Below are 21,103 nucleotides of genomic sequence, written 5' to 3' on the forward strand. Positions count from 1 at the left end.
GTCACACTAGTGCTGACAGGCTCTAAGATCACTGCAGACTGCCTTCATAGCATATTAGCGTACAACACTCAGCTCTGTGCTTATAATGGTAAAAAGCATCTGATGACTAACATATGCAGATTAACAAAGCACGTGTGATAAAGCAGGTGTTAGCGACCCTATAACTCTCCTTTCAATCCATATAACAGTGATTTTATGCCCATAATACTACCTGACCACTCTCTCAAATGGTTTCAGAAGGTAATTCATAAAATACCACCGTACTAAACAAGTCAAGTTTGGCTCCAATGGACTAGGTACCAGTCTATCCTTTGCATCCAAAGATATCAATTGTAGCATTAAAAGGAAATGCTACAACTGCCTGACAACAGTTTTGTGTGCAAGTTTTTATTCTTAAGGGGAGTTTTAACAAAGAGCAATACCTCCAATTGTACCCTTTAGAGGTTTGAAAAATCTCCACCTTAGTATTTGTCTGCTGTGGAAGGCTCTCAAAGTAATATAAAAATTGATACAACTTAAGGTGCGTACACACTGGGCGATAAAGTGGACGACTGAACGATAACGATATCGTTCAGTCGTCCACTTTATCGTCCATTTTTAACCCCAAAAAGATGAACGATAACGACGACGCGCGTTCCCGCGGGTCGTTCGTCATTATCGTTCATCGGGCTGACATGCAGGCCAACCTGACGATCTCGTCAGGTTGCAGCATGTCAGGGAATGGGGGAGAGAGCCCAGCGCTGAACGATATCTTTAATGATATCGTTCAGCGGCTGTGCTCAATGTCATGAACGATATTGAGCACAGCCTGCCGGGGACAACACTACACGATATCGCTCAGGAAGCATATCATGTAGTGTGTACCCACCATTACTGAACCAAAGTGGATTGTTTGTGCGAGCCACAATATTAACGGACTGCACACCAGCATATTTACGGACAGAATGGACAAAGATAACGTACAAACTTGCTGCTGTGAACAAATATGAACAGAATACAGATGTAGTTTTGAAAAAAGTGATAAACGCTGGAAGAGAAAATTGGCACATACAGTACCACCCTGATACTGTCCATATAACATACACCTCTTAAGACACATCCAGATTCTGAATCTCTACAAACTACTGTATAAAGTAATAATACACACCCTGCTCTAGCTCTGGCTTCTGGTAAGGAGGCATGAAACGCAGGTAGGTGGTCTTGGTGTTGTATTTCATAGTCTTTGTGCGTCTCATGACATAGGCAAAGGAAAGTTGCTGGTGCTCCGTCACAGTCTTTAACTGGAAGTATTTGGTTGTGAAGAAGAGCAGGGTGTTGAGAAGGATTATGGGGGAGTAGGCACCAAGCTGCTTACACTCCCACAGATGTTCCTCTTCAATCCTCGAGAACATGAAACCTAAAAACAGAGATTTATAAGGCAGCTAAAATAGCTCCGTAATGCAGATTATGGCTATAAGTATATTGCCACAGTAGCTCATGTATGGTTACTTATCTATGGATTTACCATTGGGTAACACGGGTGGGTGCCAGTTTTTCAGTAGCTTTGTAAGTTCCACCATAAATCTGGAGTAGGGTTCTGTAAAAATGTTATCTATTCTTCCATTCTCAAACAGATACTGGAAAAGAAATAGACAAAATGTATGAAAAAGAGGGCAAAGAAGCTAAAATGCTGTGACAGCATGTACTTATGTAAAACCAAGTGACAATGTGCTCCATATATTATTTAAACAAATGCACATTTCCGGGGTTTGTGCCTTGTTAACTTTGTTAGAAATAAAATTAATTAGAGGGATCTCCTGGGTAATAAAATATTGATATCACATTCGATAACTGTGCAAAACAACTGACTCTTAAACAAGTTACAGGTTGTTCCTCACTTTCCACAAACACACATGAAAATCTCTATACGCAAACATACGAATGTTGAACACTGCAGGCAATTAATGAATTAGTTACCTGTTGAACTCCAAGGCACAGGTACAGGATGCTGTCTGCATTGTATTTCTCTCCATTTGGCCGACGCACCTCATGTATAAACTGACACAGACCATAGCTCAGTTCTGCGAAAGTGCATGACAGAATATCTTCTTTCAACTTTACAGGTCGTACTATGAAAGAGTAAGGCAGTGAGTCAGAAGAGAGGTACAGAATAAGGTTCATGATTTCTGACCGACAGACACCTATAATTTACCTCCAAACTTAATGTCTTCCGGCTCCTCTTGCGAGTTTTTCCACCGTACCCAGTTTTTCCAAGCATTGACCCCATACATATATTTTAATGTGGAGCCCAAAGCAGAACAACCAGGGTATGATCCTTGCATAAGGTTCCGCGGTTCCACAGCAACTACTGACTTTTTGCGGCCCTATAACAAAGTAAAACAAAAGGCTATTAAATTGCTGGAACTGTAGGTCCCATATTTGGGTTCACATGACTTGCCTTCAGTGTATATTTCTGTATATACATATAGCATGCAATATTGCTTTCTCTCAAATTTAAAACTGCTGCTTAAAGAAACAGAAAATATAAAAAAGGATTTCTGTAACATTCGTAAATATAAGATGTGATACAACTGGAGAGGTTTGGAATTATATTTGAAGATTCTAGGTTTACTATTCTCTGGTATTAGCCATTTAATATGGACAGAAGTGTCCCATCTGTACCCTGTAACAGACATGAAGCCTGCTTCCACAGCAGAAACCTTCTTCCTCAAGACTCAGTACTTTTTCAACTATGGGCCAGATCAATTAGCCGCGGTACTTTACCACATGAGGAAATGGGTGGCAGCCTCAAGCTTTTACTCCCAAGGCTATTCAATTACAACCCCTTTTCCTTGCACTGTAAAGTTGCGGCTAACGCGCATTAACACTTAGTTTCCAGGATAAGTACCTGGAGCTATGGGTTAACGCGTTTGCGGCAACCGCGATAAGGGTACTTACAATGGATTTTTGTTCAAGCCTCCCTCAGGCTCAAACAGAAATCTACATTAAAAGAGGGATTTAGGGGTTTCACAATGAAATATTACTAGGATTAATGATAAATATAGTCAAATATCTCGGTTAAGATATTATAGTTTGAGTGTGTTTTTTTTCCTTTATTATTTAATTCTCTTTGGGATGTGTTAAGAAAAATTAATATTGTGAAGGGTTATACATCGGTTTATAAGATCAGATACCCCTACCCTTTTAGGGTGAAATTAAATTCTATGTTGCTGTTGGTTTGGTGGATAGTCTGGATATGTGCAGTCAATTCCAGGCTGCACCTGTCTTTTTTTTGTTGGTTGGAAAAATGAAAAGTGGAGGAAAGTGAAGCAGGAAGTCATATGTGGTTTTGTTGTATTCGGATTCTATCAATGCTATGTGAAATATGTCATGTTTTATATGTTGAGATCCGTCTGGTGATTGCTCAGAGGCCTACACGCACCAAAGTAATACTGGACCTCCCCCACATGGCAGTTATGTCTTAGGAAACTAAAATACTCCATAATGTAAATGTCGACTGGAAATGCAAACACTAGATCTCGAACAGATGAGATGCCAACCCGTAGCCCAGTGGGATTAAAACTTGTCTCGTGGAACGTTGGGGGGATTAAATTCACCAATAAAACGTAAGAGGGTCATAACACACCTTAAAAAACAACATCCCGACATAATATTTGTACAGGAAACACATTGGCAGTTGGGGATGAGGCTGTCCTCCGAGCTCCGTGGATAGGCACATGTATAACGGCCTGTCACCATAATAAATCCAGAGGTGTCGCAATTTTGTTCAAATATCATTTACCATATAATATCTTGAATCAAATTATAGATAAACAAGGGAGGTTTATAATATTAGACATTGAAATTAGACACTCTAAGTTTACTTTGGTAAATATATATGCACCAAACTCAGGCTCCCAATCTTTTTTTAACCACTTAACCAAATTATTACAACAAAGAGATAACTATCCATTGATTCTGGGTGGAGACTATAACATAATACTGGACCCACACATGGATGGACAAGGCCCTCCCACCCCCTAGACAAGATACAGCTATATGGAAAATACTCCCATCTCTACTAAATACACTAAATTTGATAGATCCTTGGCGGCTGCTAAACCCTACAGATCATTCATATACTCATTTATCAGCAGCACATGGCTCCTTGTTTCGAATTGATTATATCCTCCTGTCGGACGTTTTGATGGCTAGACTAGAAAAAGCAAATCTGGACAATATAGTAATTTCAGACCACGCCTTAATATCAATAAATCTAACCTTTCCCTGTGATATATATCGAGATAATATTTGGAGTTTTGCAGTAAATATGACTTCATCAGAGGAATTTAAAGTATATTTAAAGTCAAAGTGGTCTAATTTTGTAGATGACAACATTGAGCACTGGGACAATCCTAGCCTGATGTGGGAGACATCAAAAGTTGTATTATGAGGACATATCATTAGCTATATGGCCAAACGTAAAAGAGACATGTCAGCGAATAGACACTCCCTGACCACAACAATGCATCAAGCATTTAATGAATACACCATAGACCCCTCTCCAGATAAATTAAGCCAATATAAAACAAGCCAGACAATTTCTGGAAGATTTTCTCCTCATCCAGGCTAAACAGAACATAGAGATCTCTAAACACAAATATTATAGGTGGGGGAATAAAGCAGTCCGTTTTCTAGCTAATATGGCTAAATCAAGAAAACCTAGAAATCACATCAAAGCAATTCTTAACCCCACAACTAAATCCCTTGTCACTGATTCACAGAATATCCTTTCATTATTTAATGAATACTATTCCACCCTTTACTCCTCGCAAACCATTGATACTGAACAGCAAAAATTGTTGTTAGATGAGGCACGCCTTCCTGTGCTTCAACATGATCAAAGAGAGGCTTTGGACGCCGATATTACTGAACAAGAGCTCAGAGATACTATAAAAGTATTGCTAGCAAAAAAAGCTACTGACCGGATTGATACTCCGGGGAATATTATAAAATTCTCCAGGAAGATGTCTCCCCATTATTATTGGATCTCTACAGACATATCCACCGTAATTACCCTTCTCTTCCGTTCTTTAATAACTCACATACCATTATTTTACCCAAACCAGAGAAATATCCTCTTTTATTAGGTTCATACCATCCCATCTCTTTGTTGAATGTAGATTTAAAAATCCTAACAAAAATAATGGCCACACGTTTACAAAATATTTTACCGTCACTGCTAACCGAACATCAACTAGGATTCGTATCCGGCAGACATTCAGTGAAGGGTATTCGTGCTGCTTTAGCCGCTATTATTGCATCTAGCAAACTACCTAACGTTCAAAACATGCTTCTCAGCCTTAACACTCATAATGCGTTCAATACGGTCCTTTGGCCACACTTATTTGAAATTTTTTCTCGAAGACAATTTACCCCTGATTTTATCAGACTGATCCGGTTTTTGTATAATTCACCCACTACCTCATTGCTAATAAATGGAATATGTGGTCCACCGAGAAAACTGGGTCAAGGTACGCGTCAAGGCTGCCCACTTTCACCCCTACTATTCAATCTTGCAATAGACCCTCTTCTCCGTATCCTTCAGCAGTGGCCAGAATTTCGTGGGATTAAGATAGGCACACGTAATATCAAACTCACAGTTTACGCAGATGATATTCTGTTATACATTACTGATCTCCAATTTACCTTGACGAACATTATACACAAGATCGAACAGTTTGGTGATATTTCGGGGCTTAAAATGAATGAAAACAAATCCACTGTGATATTACATCCTACCCTACGCATCCCGTCGTAGGGTTCCTCATTTTCATTTTCCTGGGCCTCTTCACATTTGGATTATCTAGGTATTCAAATACCAAAAAATCCCACTCTTTTATATGAAAAAAATTTCATACTATTCGAAATATTACAGAAGAGCTTTGGAGTTGGCAACACTTAACACTCTCATACTTGGGGAGAGCGACTTTAATAAAAATGATGACATTCCCTCGCCTTCTATATGTGCTACAGGCACTACCTATTTTACTCACATCAAAAGACATTCAACTTATTAATAAACTAATTAGGTCTTTTATATGGCAGAATAGTAGGGCCCGGATAAGTTTAAGGAAGTTATGTCAACCTAAGGCAAACGGAGGAATAAACTTCCCAAATATTCTTGATTACAATCACTCATCACTGTTGAGGATATTGATAGATTGGCTGCATGATAGGGAGGTTTACGCTAATACATCAATAGAGTCACAATTCCTTCCCACTATGGATTTAAAATATTTTTTACACATACATGATCAAGAAGTACCAATAGAAATCCAAGATAATCCTCTGCTCATGACAACTAGACGTTTGTGGCATATATTACGTCACAAACAACAACTCAATGCATACAAATCAATACATCTCCCATTACTGCGTAATTTGGATTTTCAAGAAGGAAAGGCAACATATCCCTTTACAATATGGAGGGCCGCAGGGATGCATAATATAGGTAATTTGTTGAAATTTAATGAGAAAAGACCCCTGACGTTCCTAGAGGCAACGGAAAAATTTGGGACTTTAAGGGCATATTCCCTGGCATATTTCCAGGCAAAACATTATATCACATCAATAATGCAGGTATTCTCACCTTCTGATTGAAATAATCCATTAGACAGATTAATAGGTAGACAGAATCCCAACAAGAAGGCCATATCCATATATTACAAATTTCTTGGCGAAGAATTGGATCATACATTGGTTAGCCAAGGTGTGCAACAATGGTTGACTCAATTCCCAACCCTCACAATGAAAGACCTGGTGCGAGGGCTATCAAGATCGCGTGCACGGCTGAGTGCTAGTACATACAATGAGTTATTTTTAAACATTTACCATAGAACCTATCTGTCTCCCCATAGTAGATACAGAATGGGTCTGTCAGACACTCATACATGTCCTAGATGTGATACAATAGAGGTGTACTTATATCATTGCATATGGCAATGTCCAGTAGTCCAGGGCTTTTGCAGAAAAGTCAAACAAGACGCTGAACGACACTTAGTAAACTACGTACCCTTCACACCAGAATGGGCGGTACTGGGTATTTTCCCAAGGGGGCAGAGACTTACCCAAGGCAGCAGAACTACTGTTGATAGTTTTTTTTTAGCTGCAGCACTTATTGCTATCTTACAGGAATGGATCCACTCCACTCCCATAACCTTCACATTGTGTAAAGAAAAACTGCGATTTATTTTCAGAATGGATTGGGTGGAGACCATGTTTAATAGAGAAAGGAAGGCCTCTTCTTTTTTTTGAAACTTGGGAGAGTTATATGCCCACCTTGTCAAACACAATGCAAATTTATAACTGTATGCAAAAAACACAATGGTATGAGTCACAGCTATTGATAGGAGAATCATTAATTTAACTGCAGTTAAGGTAGATTGTGCACTCAAATAGAGAGTGTGGACGTGATCAATGGGCGGACGCCAGACAGAGATTTACTATGTTATGTGTTTTCATATTTTCTATTGAGAATTACTTAAATACAAATGTATGTTGTATATATGATAGAATGATTGATAAAATATTTCTAAACGTTTAGTAAAAAAAGAAAAAGAGAAAATTCACAAGAATTAATTTGTGACAGCATGTAATACTGAGATGAAGATTAATGGAAAAAATCTAAACAGTGATGTATATTCTTTTCTTTACGTGTATACAATGTATATGTCAATGATTTCCTTGTTTCGGTTTAAAATAAAAAAAAAAAAAATATTACTAGGATGATTCAAAGAAAAAAAAATAAATTTTCAATATCAATCTTAAAATGTATACAAGTCTATTATAATATTTAGCAGACTAAAACCTCAGTACCATAAATGCCCATGTCTTCCATGCATCACAAGCTTATTTACATTACTCACCCTGGAAACAAGCAAGGTGCGGTCATATGCTCTACTTATAAGGATGCACTAATTAAGCAAACTGCAGCAACTAAACCGAAATTGACTGAATGTATACCTGTCATGCAGTTATAAAATATCAAAGCAAGACATTGCTAGCTGTTGATATGACTGGTGGGTTTCAACACTTGTAAATTTAGGTTATTTGGCAGCTGGGAACAAGTTGGTTGGTAGATGCAACCAAAATGTAGCGCTTGAGCATATTAGTGAGCATGCTCGTAATCTATGTAAAGTTGAGTCTTATATTTTTAGACTAGCAACTAGAAGATCATGAAGGTGACCCACAATGCTGTTGGATGGGGACACGATAATGCCAATTACAGCGAATGTGTCATCACCAGGACTACCAACCTTACTGTGGTAATGTGTGAATTTGGGAGGCCGGTCTATTCCAGGAAAAGTATATTGTATAATTGTAACTAATCATACAGAACAATAAAGGTGGTACAGTGCAGAGAATTACATGAAGCACATGGATTTAACATCAAGCATACAGAATGATTATTAAATTGGACATCTACAAATGCTTTTCTGTAATAACTTGAATGCCCATAGACCTATGCAAAAGCACTGAACCCATTAATATGCAAAATAGTAGAAAAATACATATATAAAACAGGAGACTATATTTGTCTCTATTTTTTATATATTTATGAGAATAATTTGTGAAACAAAACAAAAATCCGAAGTGCACAAATACTTGTGATTCTGTGAGAAGACCTGGAAAACATGCACTGTTTGGGGTCCTGAGGGCAGAGTTTGAAAACCTGTGTCCTAGAGTAAGTTACCTCTAGTTAGGAGACTGTTTTTTGTTTTTCGTGCTTATGTTATTCTAATTATAAAATAGACTTTTTTTTTTTGGTTAAAGTGTTTGCTATTCTGATTATTTATATTAGTGCCACTGCTCTATATTTTATTTATATACACACACACACATATATATATATATATATACATACATATATATATATATATATATATACACATATATATATATATATATATATATATATATATATACACACACATTAAAAACACACACACACACACATATATATATATATATATATATATATATACATACATACACACACACATATATATATATATATATATACACACATACACATATATACATTCAAAGACACACAGAAGCTTGATTAGAGGGCTTTCAAGCTCTGAAACAATCGCTATTTAGAACAAAAACAATATACATTATTTACAAGCCTTTTTGCAGAAGTCTTCATTATATCTATATATATTTATTTTAAATACAAAGTGTGGCACTTTCTATTACATTTTCCCAAGAAGTGGAAACAAAAAGAGAAAAATGTAGGAAAAAAAAGAAATGCACAAATACCTGCTTTCCTAATGATGGAGTCCTAGTTGTGCAGGCATATTCTAGATGTGCAGCTTGTGAGAAACTAGGGCACAGCTGTGTCACATTAAGGGATCACTCCTCCCAACACTGGAAGTGATGTTAAACATCTCACTGTTCAGAAGTGGAAAACTCACAATGCAGCACTGCCCAAACACCCTTCTATTTAGAATCAATTAACTACAGGCACAGAGAGTTCTTAAGGTTTCCACTCACCCGTCTTTTTGGCTGGGGGAAGCCATCTCTATGTTTTCGCCTGCCTCGTGATCGGGCAAAAAGACTGGAACCTTTATTCAGCGGGTCAAAAGATTCTGTAATTGGAGATAAATAACAGGTTTCAAACAGTTACTGTACATATTAGAACAGTTGGGAAAACAAACAGCCCTTGCCAGCAGGACATTATTTAAAAATAGAGAATTGATTGGCCCTTGGAAGTAATTTCTGAAAGTGCAAAAAATTTGATATTTATTTTTCTGATTACGATAGTTTTTTTTTTGCACATCAAGATGGCAATGGCAAGGGGCACAAAAGGCTGCACTTTCTAATGGCAAACGTTTGAAGGATTAGGGAGTTCCTTAGTTAACGCAGGCTAGACACAAAAGTAATTTTTTTTCTCATTAGCCTAAATGGGTAACACTACTAGCCTTGGGGTGCAGAGTACTTCGGCTGGAGTTGGCACTCTATGCAAAACTAGTTAGCAGTGGTCTCCTCCCCTTCACTAACAGGATCTATTTTAATTTTAGTGCCCATGGAGTGGGCATCAAGGCAGATTAGGTAGGGTGGAATGCCCTAAACTGCCTTGACCACGGCTCATGAGCCAGTGATGTGTTCTTGCCCCTCAAGTTTAAGTTTGCCAGCCACCCCTGAGAGGACATAATTTCTTCAAGCTGCAAGATCAGCTATGTAAGTTCTTATAATCTAGTTGTTCTTTCTCCCAACAGTATTCTCAATGGGAAGTTTGCTGTAGGGGGGAGGGAAGGAGTGCTAATCAGCTCTTACCCAATACCCCCACACAGTGTTTTTTGTGACATGGAGCTTGCAAGGCACCGTGCCTTGGCCAGAGGTACCCTCGGCCAAGCATTGGGCGCCATTGTTCCCCCAGTACCAGTCTCTTCTGACATGTGTGAGAGGCACCCCCCTACCAGTCTACTGGATCTCCGTTGTGAGAACAATGCCATATCTGATCTGGCCCTTGAGGAAGGTAATTTCTTTGCACCTCTTGTATGGCATGTTTTGGTAGGAAAAGCTGGTCATTCAGGCAGCCATCCTCAACTCTGCAGGGAGAATACATGCATCCATATCTGTATAGGCTTGTCTACCAATTGCTTTTAGAGTGTCCAATTCTGTTACCAGATCCAGATTTCTGGGGGAAAATCATTATGTACTTCAAAAGCCAAACCAAATAGAACATGGATGTCCAGAGAACCAAAGCCTGCATGTCTGAGGGGATGCATCAGTAATGGCAGAGCTGGCGCTTTCGGTCGATGAACTGATAAAAGGACAGTCTATGTATCCTTGGGAAGTTAACAGATTCCTTGTTCCCATCCCCATAGGCAGTATTTGCAAAATTGGTTTCCCAAACTCTGTCCTCAAGGCACCCTATTAGTCCAGGTTTTTAAGGATAGCCATACTTGAACACAGGTGACAATTAGTACCTCAGTCATTTTGATTTAACCATTTGTGCTTAAGCATGAAGATCTTTAAAACCTGGACTATTGGAATGCCATTAAGATCAGGTGTGGGAAACAGCCCTTGGGTACTCCAGCAGTGGCCCTCATTCTCCAGGATCCTTTACTCAGCAGGACTAGACACACAGTGGTCCAGGAGCCTCCCTGATTAAATTTATTCTATCAGCCTTGAGTTCTGTCATCTGCCAGATCATGTGAGCATCAAGGATCTGCTCAGCTCCACTTACCAAGGGACTCAGTAGGGACTATGATTATGCCGAACTCACAGGTTAGAAAGATGACACCCCAGTAGACGGGGCGCTGAGGAGCCAAACTTAGAAGCTTGTTAGACCCTGTTTTCAGTATGTTTCTTTACTAAAAAGCAATAAACAGTCATTCTTTACTTTACGTCTATTCCTCAATTGATGGAATTTTGGCGACAGGCCTGGCAGAAATCAGACAGCAAGTTTAATTTCACCGATCCCTTTTTTAGAGGATATGTCCAGCAACATTACTATTCTAAATGTGGCATTCTTAAAGGACAGCTCAGATAGGAAATGTGAAGGGTTTGTTAAACCGGTGTTTGGTCTCTGCAGGTACATATGTCTCAGACCTGTTTTAGTGGCTGATTAAAATCAAGAGTAGGAGGTAAAAACTTATTTGGATGCGAGATTGTATTCACCTAGGATCGCTGCGAGTTTTCATTGAGTTTGCATAGTAAGTCACCATATGTAAAAGGCTGTGACTAGGAAGCTACAAATGTTCATCTCCCGTATCTTCCACCATGTTTGCACAAGCTGAAAACGAGCATTTTCTGACAGAAACCACTGTATGTAATGGAAGATAAAAGTCGAGCGAGTTTGACCTTATTAACTCTTCTAAATCTTGTTTGTGCATATTTAACTGAGAGCTTTGGGAAGGAGATAGGTGAAGGAGGACAGAGGAGAGGCTCAGTTGCTGAGGAGCATGCAAAATAAAACAGAATTAAATCTGTTGTGCGATTTAAACATTTTTTGGATATTACATTTTAATTTTATTAAACGCTAGCTGATGTGCCCGGGTATACGTTAGATATTTACTATTTCAATTTCCTTCATCCCATTTTAACTTAACTTATATGCTTAGTTAATTTTATGCCTCTGGGGTAAAAGAGTGTGGTAGTATCCAATTTTTTAAAACTTATTTTTTTTTTTTTTTTTTAATATAAATGAATTGAAGGTGGGTTATAATATGTATGTAAACCTTTTTTTGTTCTACTTAAAGGATTTCTTTGTAAACCACATTGGTGGTTCTCTCCTCAAGTGCTAGGATCACCAGGCTGAAGCAGGCCGCATAGAATTGCCCATGCGAGAATCATTCCTGGATCTAGTCAATCAATGTGCCTTCTGCGACTGCCTCTGGAACTTGTTGATGGTCATTGTAAAGCAAACCCTGAGGGGAAACTGCAGCCTCTTGTACTGAAAGGGGTACTCTGATGGTATGAACACCCACTCCCACCGAGCACAGCCGGTGAACACTTTACTTGCAGCCTGGTGCCATTGCAGAGTTTGGACGGGTTGAGGTACTGCAGCAACATCACTGGAACCCCCACTTTGAGGAGAAGCTTGTAGGCTGGGAGGCTAGGAGGGTGTTGAGAAACGCCACAGGGTAGTGGACAGTGTTATGCATTTGCACTACCAGGTCCACAGACAAGTACCACATTTCTGCCCCTTCGATTGACTTAAGTACGTAGAGTGTCATTAATGACAGTCTACATTTAGGCACTGGGATTTAGGTTTAGGGTGCGAGGAGGGAGAGGTTAGGTTTAGGCACTAGGGGGGAGGTTAGGGTTATGCACCGGGGAGGGAGGGTTAGGGGTAAGGGTCAGACTTACTTTTTGCCTTATGGGTGTCGGCATCCCGGCCAGGGCTGCCATCAGAAATTCTGGGGTCAGGTACTAACAAAACAGGCAGCCCGCCCTGGGTATAGGTCAGAGTTGAGCGGAGCTGTGGATAATGTGGGTGGAGCTATATCAGGGGTGTTGTCTCAAATGCTGGGTAAACCAGGGAAAGCTACACATGGTGGAGGGGGCAGGGAAGACTGGACAAGGGGGATACTGGGCTGTGAAGGGTGGACTGGGGTGGCAAAGGGCAGGGAAGGCTGGTTGGACTAGGGGGGCAAAGGACAGTAGGGGAGGGGCAGAGAAGACAGGAAGGCTGCCTGGACATGGAGGGGTGCAGGTAAGACTGGCTGGACTGGGGCAGGTAACACAGTGTGGCTATGCTAGGAGGGGGCACAGGTAGGACTAGCTGGACTGGGGGAGGGTCAAGGCAGGCTGGCTAGACTGGGGGGGGGCAGGGAAGGCAGGCTGACTGGACTGAGGGAGGGGCAGGGGAAGGCAGGCTGAACTGGGGGGGGGGGGGGGGGTGTGCAGGAAAGACTAGCTGGACCAGAAAGGAGAGGACACAGGGTAGGGTCAGCATACCTGCTTTCTTCATTCTTTTGTCCTGAGAGAGAGGGGGCCAAGCTGGCAGCTGCAAGGAGTGCACCAGGCGGCAGGCAGAGAGAACGAAAGAGCATAATCGCTGTGGCATTCAACTATGGACGGTCACTGGAGCCGGCCACGAGTATCAGCGGCGCTGTAGCATTTGAACTATGGAGCCGGCCGTGAGCCAATCACAGCTGATTGGCTCGCGGAACGGCAGCCAATCAGGAGCGGCCGTTCCAGATTGGCTGATCAGGAGTTGCTGCTCCTGATTGGCTGCCGTTCCGCGAGCCAATCACAGCTCGCGGCTGGCTCCAGTCCATAGATGTAATGCCACTATTTACCTGGGCCTGGGCTATTTCTGACTAATCAAGACTATTATTGATAATGACTCAAATAGGGGATACTATTCAAGGCACTCAGCACAAGATTAATTTCTTACAGAGACATAAGATGCAAAATGGGGCCGTATGCTTTGTAAAAACATCTGGCAGGGCCAGTTTTCTCTGAAAGAAAAACTAAAGAAACCTGAATATTGCAGACCCTCTTTAAAGAACCATAGCAGCCTACATAACCTAAAGCATGAAGAAAACACTGCCTCTCACATGAAAAGATGTCAGTCTTCCATACGTTATGGTAATATCGGGCTGAAACCAGTTTCATAACCTTCAGCATAGTTTGAATCACTTTACCAGACAAGCTTTTAGGACATTGGCTTCTATGGATTTTTACTGCCTTTCTGCACAAGAGGTGGTGTCCACTTACTAAGGTTTAGAATACCGCATTTAGGGCCTGATTCAGAGTTGTACGCTATTCCCGTCACAACTGCAAATTTTTACGCAGATATTTTTATAGTTACTATGCAAATGTCTCAGCCACCAGGATATGTATTGAGATGCCCACTGGCGGCTTTGCAATTCCAAGCGTCTGCGCAAAAAGTTGCAGCAGAAGCGTACAAAGACAGCACTGGTGGCTGATCAGACGATCATCGGCCTTCAGAGTAGCTATATGGCTACTTATAATGGCCGACGGAAATAAGATGTCGGCACAGTGAACCTGCATACAAAGACGAGAGTCGCTGGATTCGACTTGTACACTCGCATTTTTTTAACCGCCCCACTGATACCACCCACAAACGGACATTAATTGTCACTGCGTTTAAATCCTCTCTGTGAACTATACTGCAGAGGCATCAGGACACATGCTCCGTGCGACCTAGATGCATGTACTGTGATAAAATCACCCCCCAACTGCATAAATATCAGTATAGCGTACAACTCTTAGCTCCAGGACAGTGGTCTGAAGTCAGGACTCCAACGACACTGAAAGCGAGCATGAACAATGAACACTCCAATGACTGGAGCACATTATCACCAGCCCCAAATCCCATAGGGCTGCTCTCAACAGAGGTTCTGTAATCTTAATCACTAAACAAGAGGGCAAAATGCTCAAAACGCAAAAAGATGGCCTGGCTGCAATGGTGACAGGGAGACTTGTTTCAGGTTAAGTACGAGCTAAAAATTGTTGACCGCCTCAAAAAGGTAAAGTCCATCTTCCCCAGAGCTCTCGTACAAATGAACAGATTTCAGAGAGTCAGAAATGACTTTGCAAAACACTTTAACAAAAGAATCTTGTCCTGCAGCAGAAACACCTGCTGTAGCCAGATGATTAACAGAATCCTCAGGAAAACCATATGTATAGGAGTCGGTTTTGACTTACCGGTAATTGTCAACCCAGCCATGGGATTCCAGCATCTGTACTATTTCTAGCACATCCCTTGCCTAAAGCACAGATGGACACTGTAGTGAAGAAGCAGTGAGGTACTGAGGCATCAATAAAGCCCCTGCTGTGATGAGGCAAAAGCTCTAACCAAAGCTGGTTGCTGTCTGCTCTTTCACAGTGCAATATCATAAAACAATTCAAATGTATCAGTGATATGTACTAAACATGTTCCTTTACTTGCAGGTAGTAAACGTCGAAGCATAATTTTTGTATTTTGTTGACCAGTGCATTTGCAGTTGGAACCACAAAGGTACAATGGAGTATTTGCAAAAAGAGGTGAACAAATGTGCATATGTGCAAAATAAAATGTGCTGTACACCTGTATATTTCGAAGTTCATATAGACTCCCTTCTACCTTTGTGAATGCAGCTTTACATAGAACAAAACATAAAAAAAAAAAGCCATGAATGAATTACTTTGAGGAAATAAATACACAAACCTAAAATGACATAAGCTCCCTAGGCACTTACTCACTCTATTCCTAATCACATCTGGTTAAAAGAAACCAGTCAGTCAATGTGCACATAAAGCATGTGCAAAGATAATTGCCTTTGGAATTTGTCACTTCCCTGTAGATTTTCAAGTTTGTTCATACAGAAAAACATTGCAATGGCCCACTCTTGTCTGTTTAGTTAGTTGTAGACCGTTTATATTTTGGGTACCCATTTGTATACCAGGAGGTAGATTGCATTAGTGAGGTTCCACTAATACTACTGTATGCATGTTATTATTAGAGGAAGTTCTCACTTTGTTTATGCTCTCGTCCCATAGTGGTGAAAGCTAAAATACAACTATGGTAGTAAGCCAAAACATGCAGCCAAAAATCGACAACGTTTTGCCGGCTAATTTAAAACGGCTGTCATATGTTTTTATTGTTTATCCAAGTAAAGCTACTAAAAGATTATCTACAACTGACAAACCTGTTGGGAAGTCCAGTTCCAGATCCTGCTCGATTCCCACTCTGGAGAGCTGCCGGAGCTCTGTGTCTGGCTCTTGCAGGTTGTTGGACCTCAAGGTGTAGTGGTTTAATTCCTCCTCCCAACTATGTGGTGTAGACACAGCTTCAGATTCCAAGTCTCCACTGTACGTGCTGCCCTGATCTGATGTATACAAATGATAGCATATGTAAATGTAATGTATAAGACAGTAAATTTCGATATAGTCACTTTTACAACTTATCTTTGCTCTCAGTATCTTCAATCATGTCTACTATTATCCAATAAAGTTTTTAGTACTCTCTGCTTACTTAAGGACTTAACCCACACTTGCACGTCAATTGCCTCAGGAAGCTGAAATGGCTCTGGGAAACGCGTTGCAGTTGAAGTGAGAATTTATTTTTATGCTTTATTTGTTTTTAAAATTTTTAGCTGTTCATATTATTTAGTTTTATATTCAAACAGGTTTCCAATATTGTCAACCCCATATTTTTGAATCCGTGAACATCACCTTTCAAATTTTGCAGTTTGTACCTGGTGATTTGGTTGAAGGGTTTGTCATTCTTAAAGACCGTTTTATATTGTGCACCAAACCACTGCAGTTCTGCCAAGTCCAGAGGCTCAAAATGAGCCAGCTGAAGCTCCTCCAAGACCAAATTGAGGTCACAAGGCGGGAAAGACTGAACGTATGGTGCATGAACACGCAGCACTCCCTCCATCAACACCTCAACATCCAGAAGCAAGGCCAGACGCTTCTAAAACAGGGTCAACAAGGCAGAAACCTAACCCTTTAAGGAAGATACCGGAGACCTTGATGTATTCTGTGACCAAAGTGCCGGGCACGTGGCTGTTAGCGCCGCACTATGCAGAAAAACAGCTGCGCGCCCGGCACTTTGATCGGATTTCTCCTTCGCCTTCCCAGGGGGGTGCGAGAAGAAATCCTTAGCCCGCCCAAACAGCACGGTGTATTGAATAGCTTCGGGAGCTCCCTTCATTCGCTATTCAACATCGCACTTAATTGAATTCCTCCCGTTAAGAAAAAATGATACATATAAATGCTCACTTGTTGTAAAATCGGAAATAACACTGGGGATAAATATTAAGGTAAGTCTTGTAGTTAGTTTCTTAATACGAATACAAAACGCAAGTGTAAATCAAGGCGAAAAATGAAACATTAACAAGATTGTCATTGGTTCATAAATAAATAAATCACTGCATTAATATTTCATAAATCCTTGCTAAAGCCTCCAGGCGAAACGCGCATCGGGCAATGTCTCCATAGGAGTCTCTGTGCTCACAGGGACTCTATACACCACGGACCTTAATATTTATACCCAGTGTTATTTGTGATTTTACAACAAGTGAACATTTATATATGTGTCATTTTCTCTTAATGATTTATGTTTCCTGGCACTCAGCACTTTGAACTTTTTTCAATTAGATCAATTATTTATTAATTTTATGACTCTATTCATATTCACTATGTGTTAGAATTTGCACAAGAACCTTTATATCTGTTGCTGCTAATTATTTATATTAGTACAGAATAGTTTTCGGGCATCCGTTATATGCATTATAAGAATCTATTGTTTTCCAGTAGCATCATACCGCGGGATTTGTGATTAAGACATATAGATGCCACACTAGTTATATATATTTAGTAGGTATCTTTATTTCGATTTATATTCTGACACTTTATTAGTGTCAATTTTGCTATGTTTTTGCACTTAGCACTTTAGATTTCTTAATAGGGTTAATTACTTATTAGTTTGTGTGTAATAACTATATTTTATAGGCATCCATTTACTCTTTGCCGTTTATTACAGACTGCAATATCCAAAGCGTACTTGTCATACGCACTATATCTAAATCAGATGTAGAGATTGTTGCTACCTCCAAGCATCATACAGTGTCACTGTTGGATAAAAATAAGGTTAATTAGATAGGTTATGTATGTTTAATTTATATTGATTTTTAATTTTCAAGGAGATTTACACCATGAAATTGTTGTTTAACATATCTGAGTAATATTTATAATACACTTTTTTTTGCCCCTCTTCATTTGAATTTTTTTTAACATATTCATTAATAATAGTTAATTTTTAATAATAGTTTTGCGACACAGTGTGCCCCACCCAAGAGAGTTTCTCTTTTTCTTCTTCTTTTGAGCCTGAAGCAGAGTCTGTGTCAGCTACAGAAAACTCCATGTGCAGGACCGGCTCTAAACTTAGTAGATTGGTGGTCGAACCGTGGTGGACAAAGTCAGAAAATCTGCATACCATGCCCTCTGCCGCCAGCCCTGTACTATGAGGAGAACGTGAGCCTTCTCACGTTTGATGCTACAGGGGACCTACAGCAGCATGAAGATGGGTGGAAACAGGTAATGAGACTATTCCCCATTGTAGCCTGAGGATCCCTGGACCACGCGCACTGTAACTAGGTAGCTTTCTGGTTTAATTTGGACGCCATAAAATCGGCATCAGGAAGAGCCCAGCACTCCACATGCTCTGGGTCAAACAGGTACTCACTCACAAACAACAGTTTCCAACGTCTTTTTGGACTCCTGGCCAAAATAGATGGCGAGGACATACTGGACAGGTGATAGAGTCCAACGTTTTATTGAAATAGTGTATGTTTGTGTCAATGTGTGGAGCATATACTAATGGTTTTAAGAACTGTCTGCACTATTATGTGTGTATTGTTTTACATGATGAATTTCACAGACCGTGAGTGATACATCCAGAGTGTTCTGTAATCATAAAAGATGCCTTGGATGGGCTTCTTTCTGATATTCTGACTGCTTATTTCACTAAATGTACGGATCTGGACTCTATGGGAAGCACATTTTTCTAAGCTATATCTTGAACTCAGTGGGGAACGTCTGCATATATAGCAATATACTGTTTAACACTGTATTTTTCCTTTTTTCTGCATGGTGGATAAAATCAGCTGTAACTGGAGGCGTACCACCAGTGGATTTGATTGGACAATGGTTGCATAAGAATTGTAACAGGTTGTGATCAGACTCCTATTTTATTTCTGGACATTTTGCTCATTTGTTGAGAATTGGTTGTGGCTGCATCATATTTGCACCTTGAAAATATAATTTTTTTTTTTTTTTTGTTGTGCTTGTAGAAAATGCCATACACAACCTCTATGTAATCTCATACCAAATAGAGATGCTTTACTAAATCTGGGGACACACTGGATAAAAAGAGCTGCTGGCATAGTGCTAAAATAAACAGGATATCAGCTGCTTAGCCAAAGCCAGTCAGGGGGTTGGTGCCATGTTGAAAAGATAAGTATGTTACAGTGCTGGCCCTGTCCTATGGACAGCATAAAAAAATTACCATACATGAAATTGCTTGCAAGAGGCAGTGGCTCAAAGCTTGTACAGCATAAAGATGAAACAGCTATGTTTGGAAGTTCCTTTGTCCAGCTTTTATTGCAAATAAAATAAAAAAAATCAGAACATGTGGAATGTCACAAGACCAGATCAATGCAGAAAAAAACAAAACATCTAGATGTGATAGTTTTGAAGTACACAATTTCTTGGATGGAAAACAAATTCAATAATTGGAAAAAGATAACAGTGGAATTCACCACATAAAACCGGTGTCAAAAACTTGACCTGTGAACTGGTGCCATCCGGCAGGTTTGTGCAGGTGACCACAACCGTAAAGTTTGTTCGACTGGATTATAATGGTATGGCTCTGAAAGTAACTTTCGTTAAGAAGCATAAGAATTACTTGAAGTTTGAAAATATTTATAGAAAGCAGACACACGTGTCGAGACTAACAGCCTTGACAAATCAATATACTGTATGTATCCCAGCTCTCTAGCCTTAGAGACGGGCCTTTATAGTATTAACAGTCCAGATCAGTCAGCATGGACCAAACGATCTGCAGGTCAGGTGTGCTGGCTAACTCTGCCACAGCAACAGAGTGAGTAATGTGTTATAGAGGAAAGGTGTACAAACAGATTGCTGTAATTTTTCTTATAGTGCTTTTGGAATTGTGATATAAGGAGCTCTCAGGAGGAGAACCAGATGAAGACTCCATTATTCTTGATCAGAAACAGAATGACCTAGAATCCCCTGACTGCAGATATTGGGGAACTGGAGCAATGACTTGCTTTGGGGATTCCTGGAGATGCAATAGAAAGGAAGGGCTTTCAGTGAGTTCGAACAGACTGAGGAAGGTAGAACATGAAAAGAATGGAAGTTAAAAGTTCTTCTTAAGTTGGCCTTGTATGTACCATGCCATTGTCGGCTGCTTTGATGTTTTCAACCTCCATAAGATATTCTATATGTTGGATATCAAATACATTCCTGCAGGAAATGAGAAAGGTCCTGGGTCCATCTAAGATCTCACAAATGGTGTATCTCTTAAAGACTTAAGTCCCACCAGGATTTCTGGTATTCGATGGAATGGAATCGGATTTTACAGAACACATGCATTAACGGAGTACAGGAGAGATATTTTCCAATATTTGCAGTAGGAAGCACTTTTGTCCTGTTCTTGAAAGATGATGGGATTAATAGAAGTAAGCCCTCAACGAATCCCTGGTTATATACAAGAGAAAAGTATACAAATGTCCTCCACAGCTACAAGCACTCGGTGACTGAACAAAATGCTACAGAAGTGGATTTGGAACACTGATACTTTACTACCTTTTCTGCCAACCTTAAATGGCAGGGAGATAACTGTTGGGGATAATTAATAACAATTGGCAGCAACAATTTCCTACTTCTGGATTAAGCCATAGGGGAAGACAACATAGGCTCTATACCTCTAAAATACTATAAATACTATACATAAATACTATTAAAGGACAAAGAGGTGGAACAACTCCTTATATTTCTGGCACCCTGGGCCAATCTATGGATGGGATGCACGTGTTTACGATGTCCATGTAGCAAAAGGAGGAGT

The 21,103-nt window shown here is 40.0% G+C and overlaps 1 protein-coding gene across 2 annotated transcripts in view; it reads right to left on the minus strand.

Moving 5' to 3' along the window:
* Positions 1-21,103, minus strand: part of ZMYM4 (zinc finger MYM-type containing 4) — a 196,205-nt gene that overhangs the window by 11,516 nt on the left and 163,586 nt on the right. For both annotated transcript variants that reach the window (XM_088460608.1, XM_088460607.1), the window contains exons 21-26: positions 16,158-16,337; positions 9,541-9,635; positions 2,192-2,363; positions 1,957-2,108; positions 1,505-1,616; positions 1,148-1,396 (exon numbers count right to left, since the gene is read on the minus strand). In XM_088460608.1, coding sequence (XP_088316734.1) covers positions 1,148-1,396; positions 1,505-1,616; positions 1,957-2,108; positions 2,192-2,363; positions 9,541-9,635; positions 16,158-16,337 — 960 coding nt within the window. The remainder of the gene's footprint in view (positions 1-1,147; positions 1,397-1,504; positions 1,617-1,956; positions 2,109-2,191; positions 2,364-9,540; positions 9,636-16,157; positions 16,338-21,103) is intronic.

Source organism: Taudactylus pleione, unplaced genomic scaffold, assembly GCF_031769625.1.
Source record: "Taudactylus pleione unplaced genomic scaffold, aTauple2 ptg000007l, whole genome shotgun sequence".
In the NCBI taxonomy this organism is placed as follows: Eukaryota; Metazoa; Chordata; class Amphibia; order Anura; family Myobatrachidae; genus Taudactylus; species Taudactylus pleione.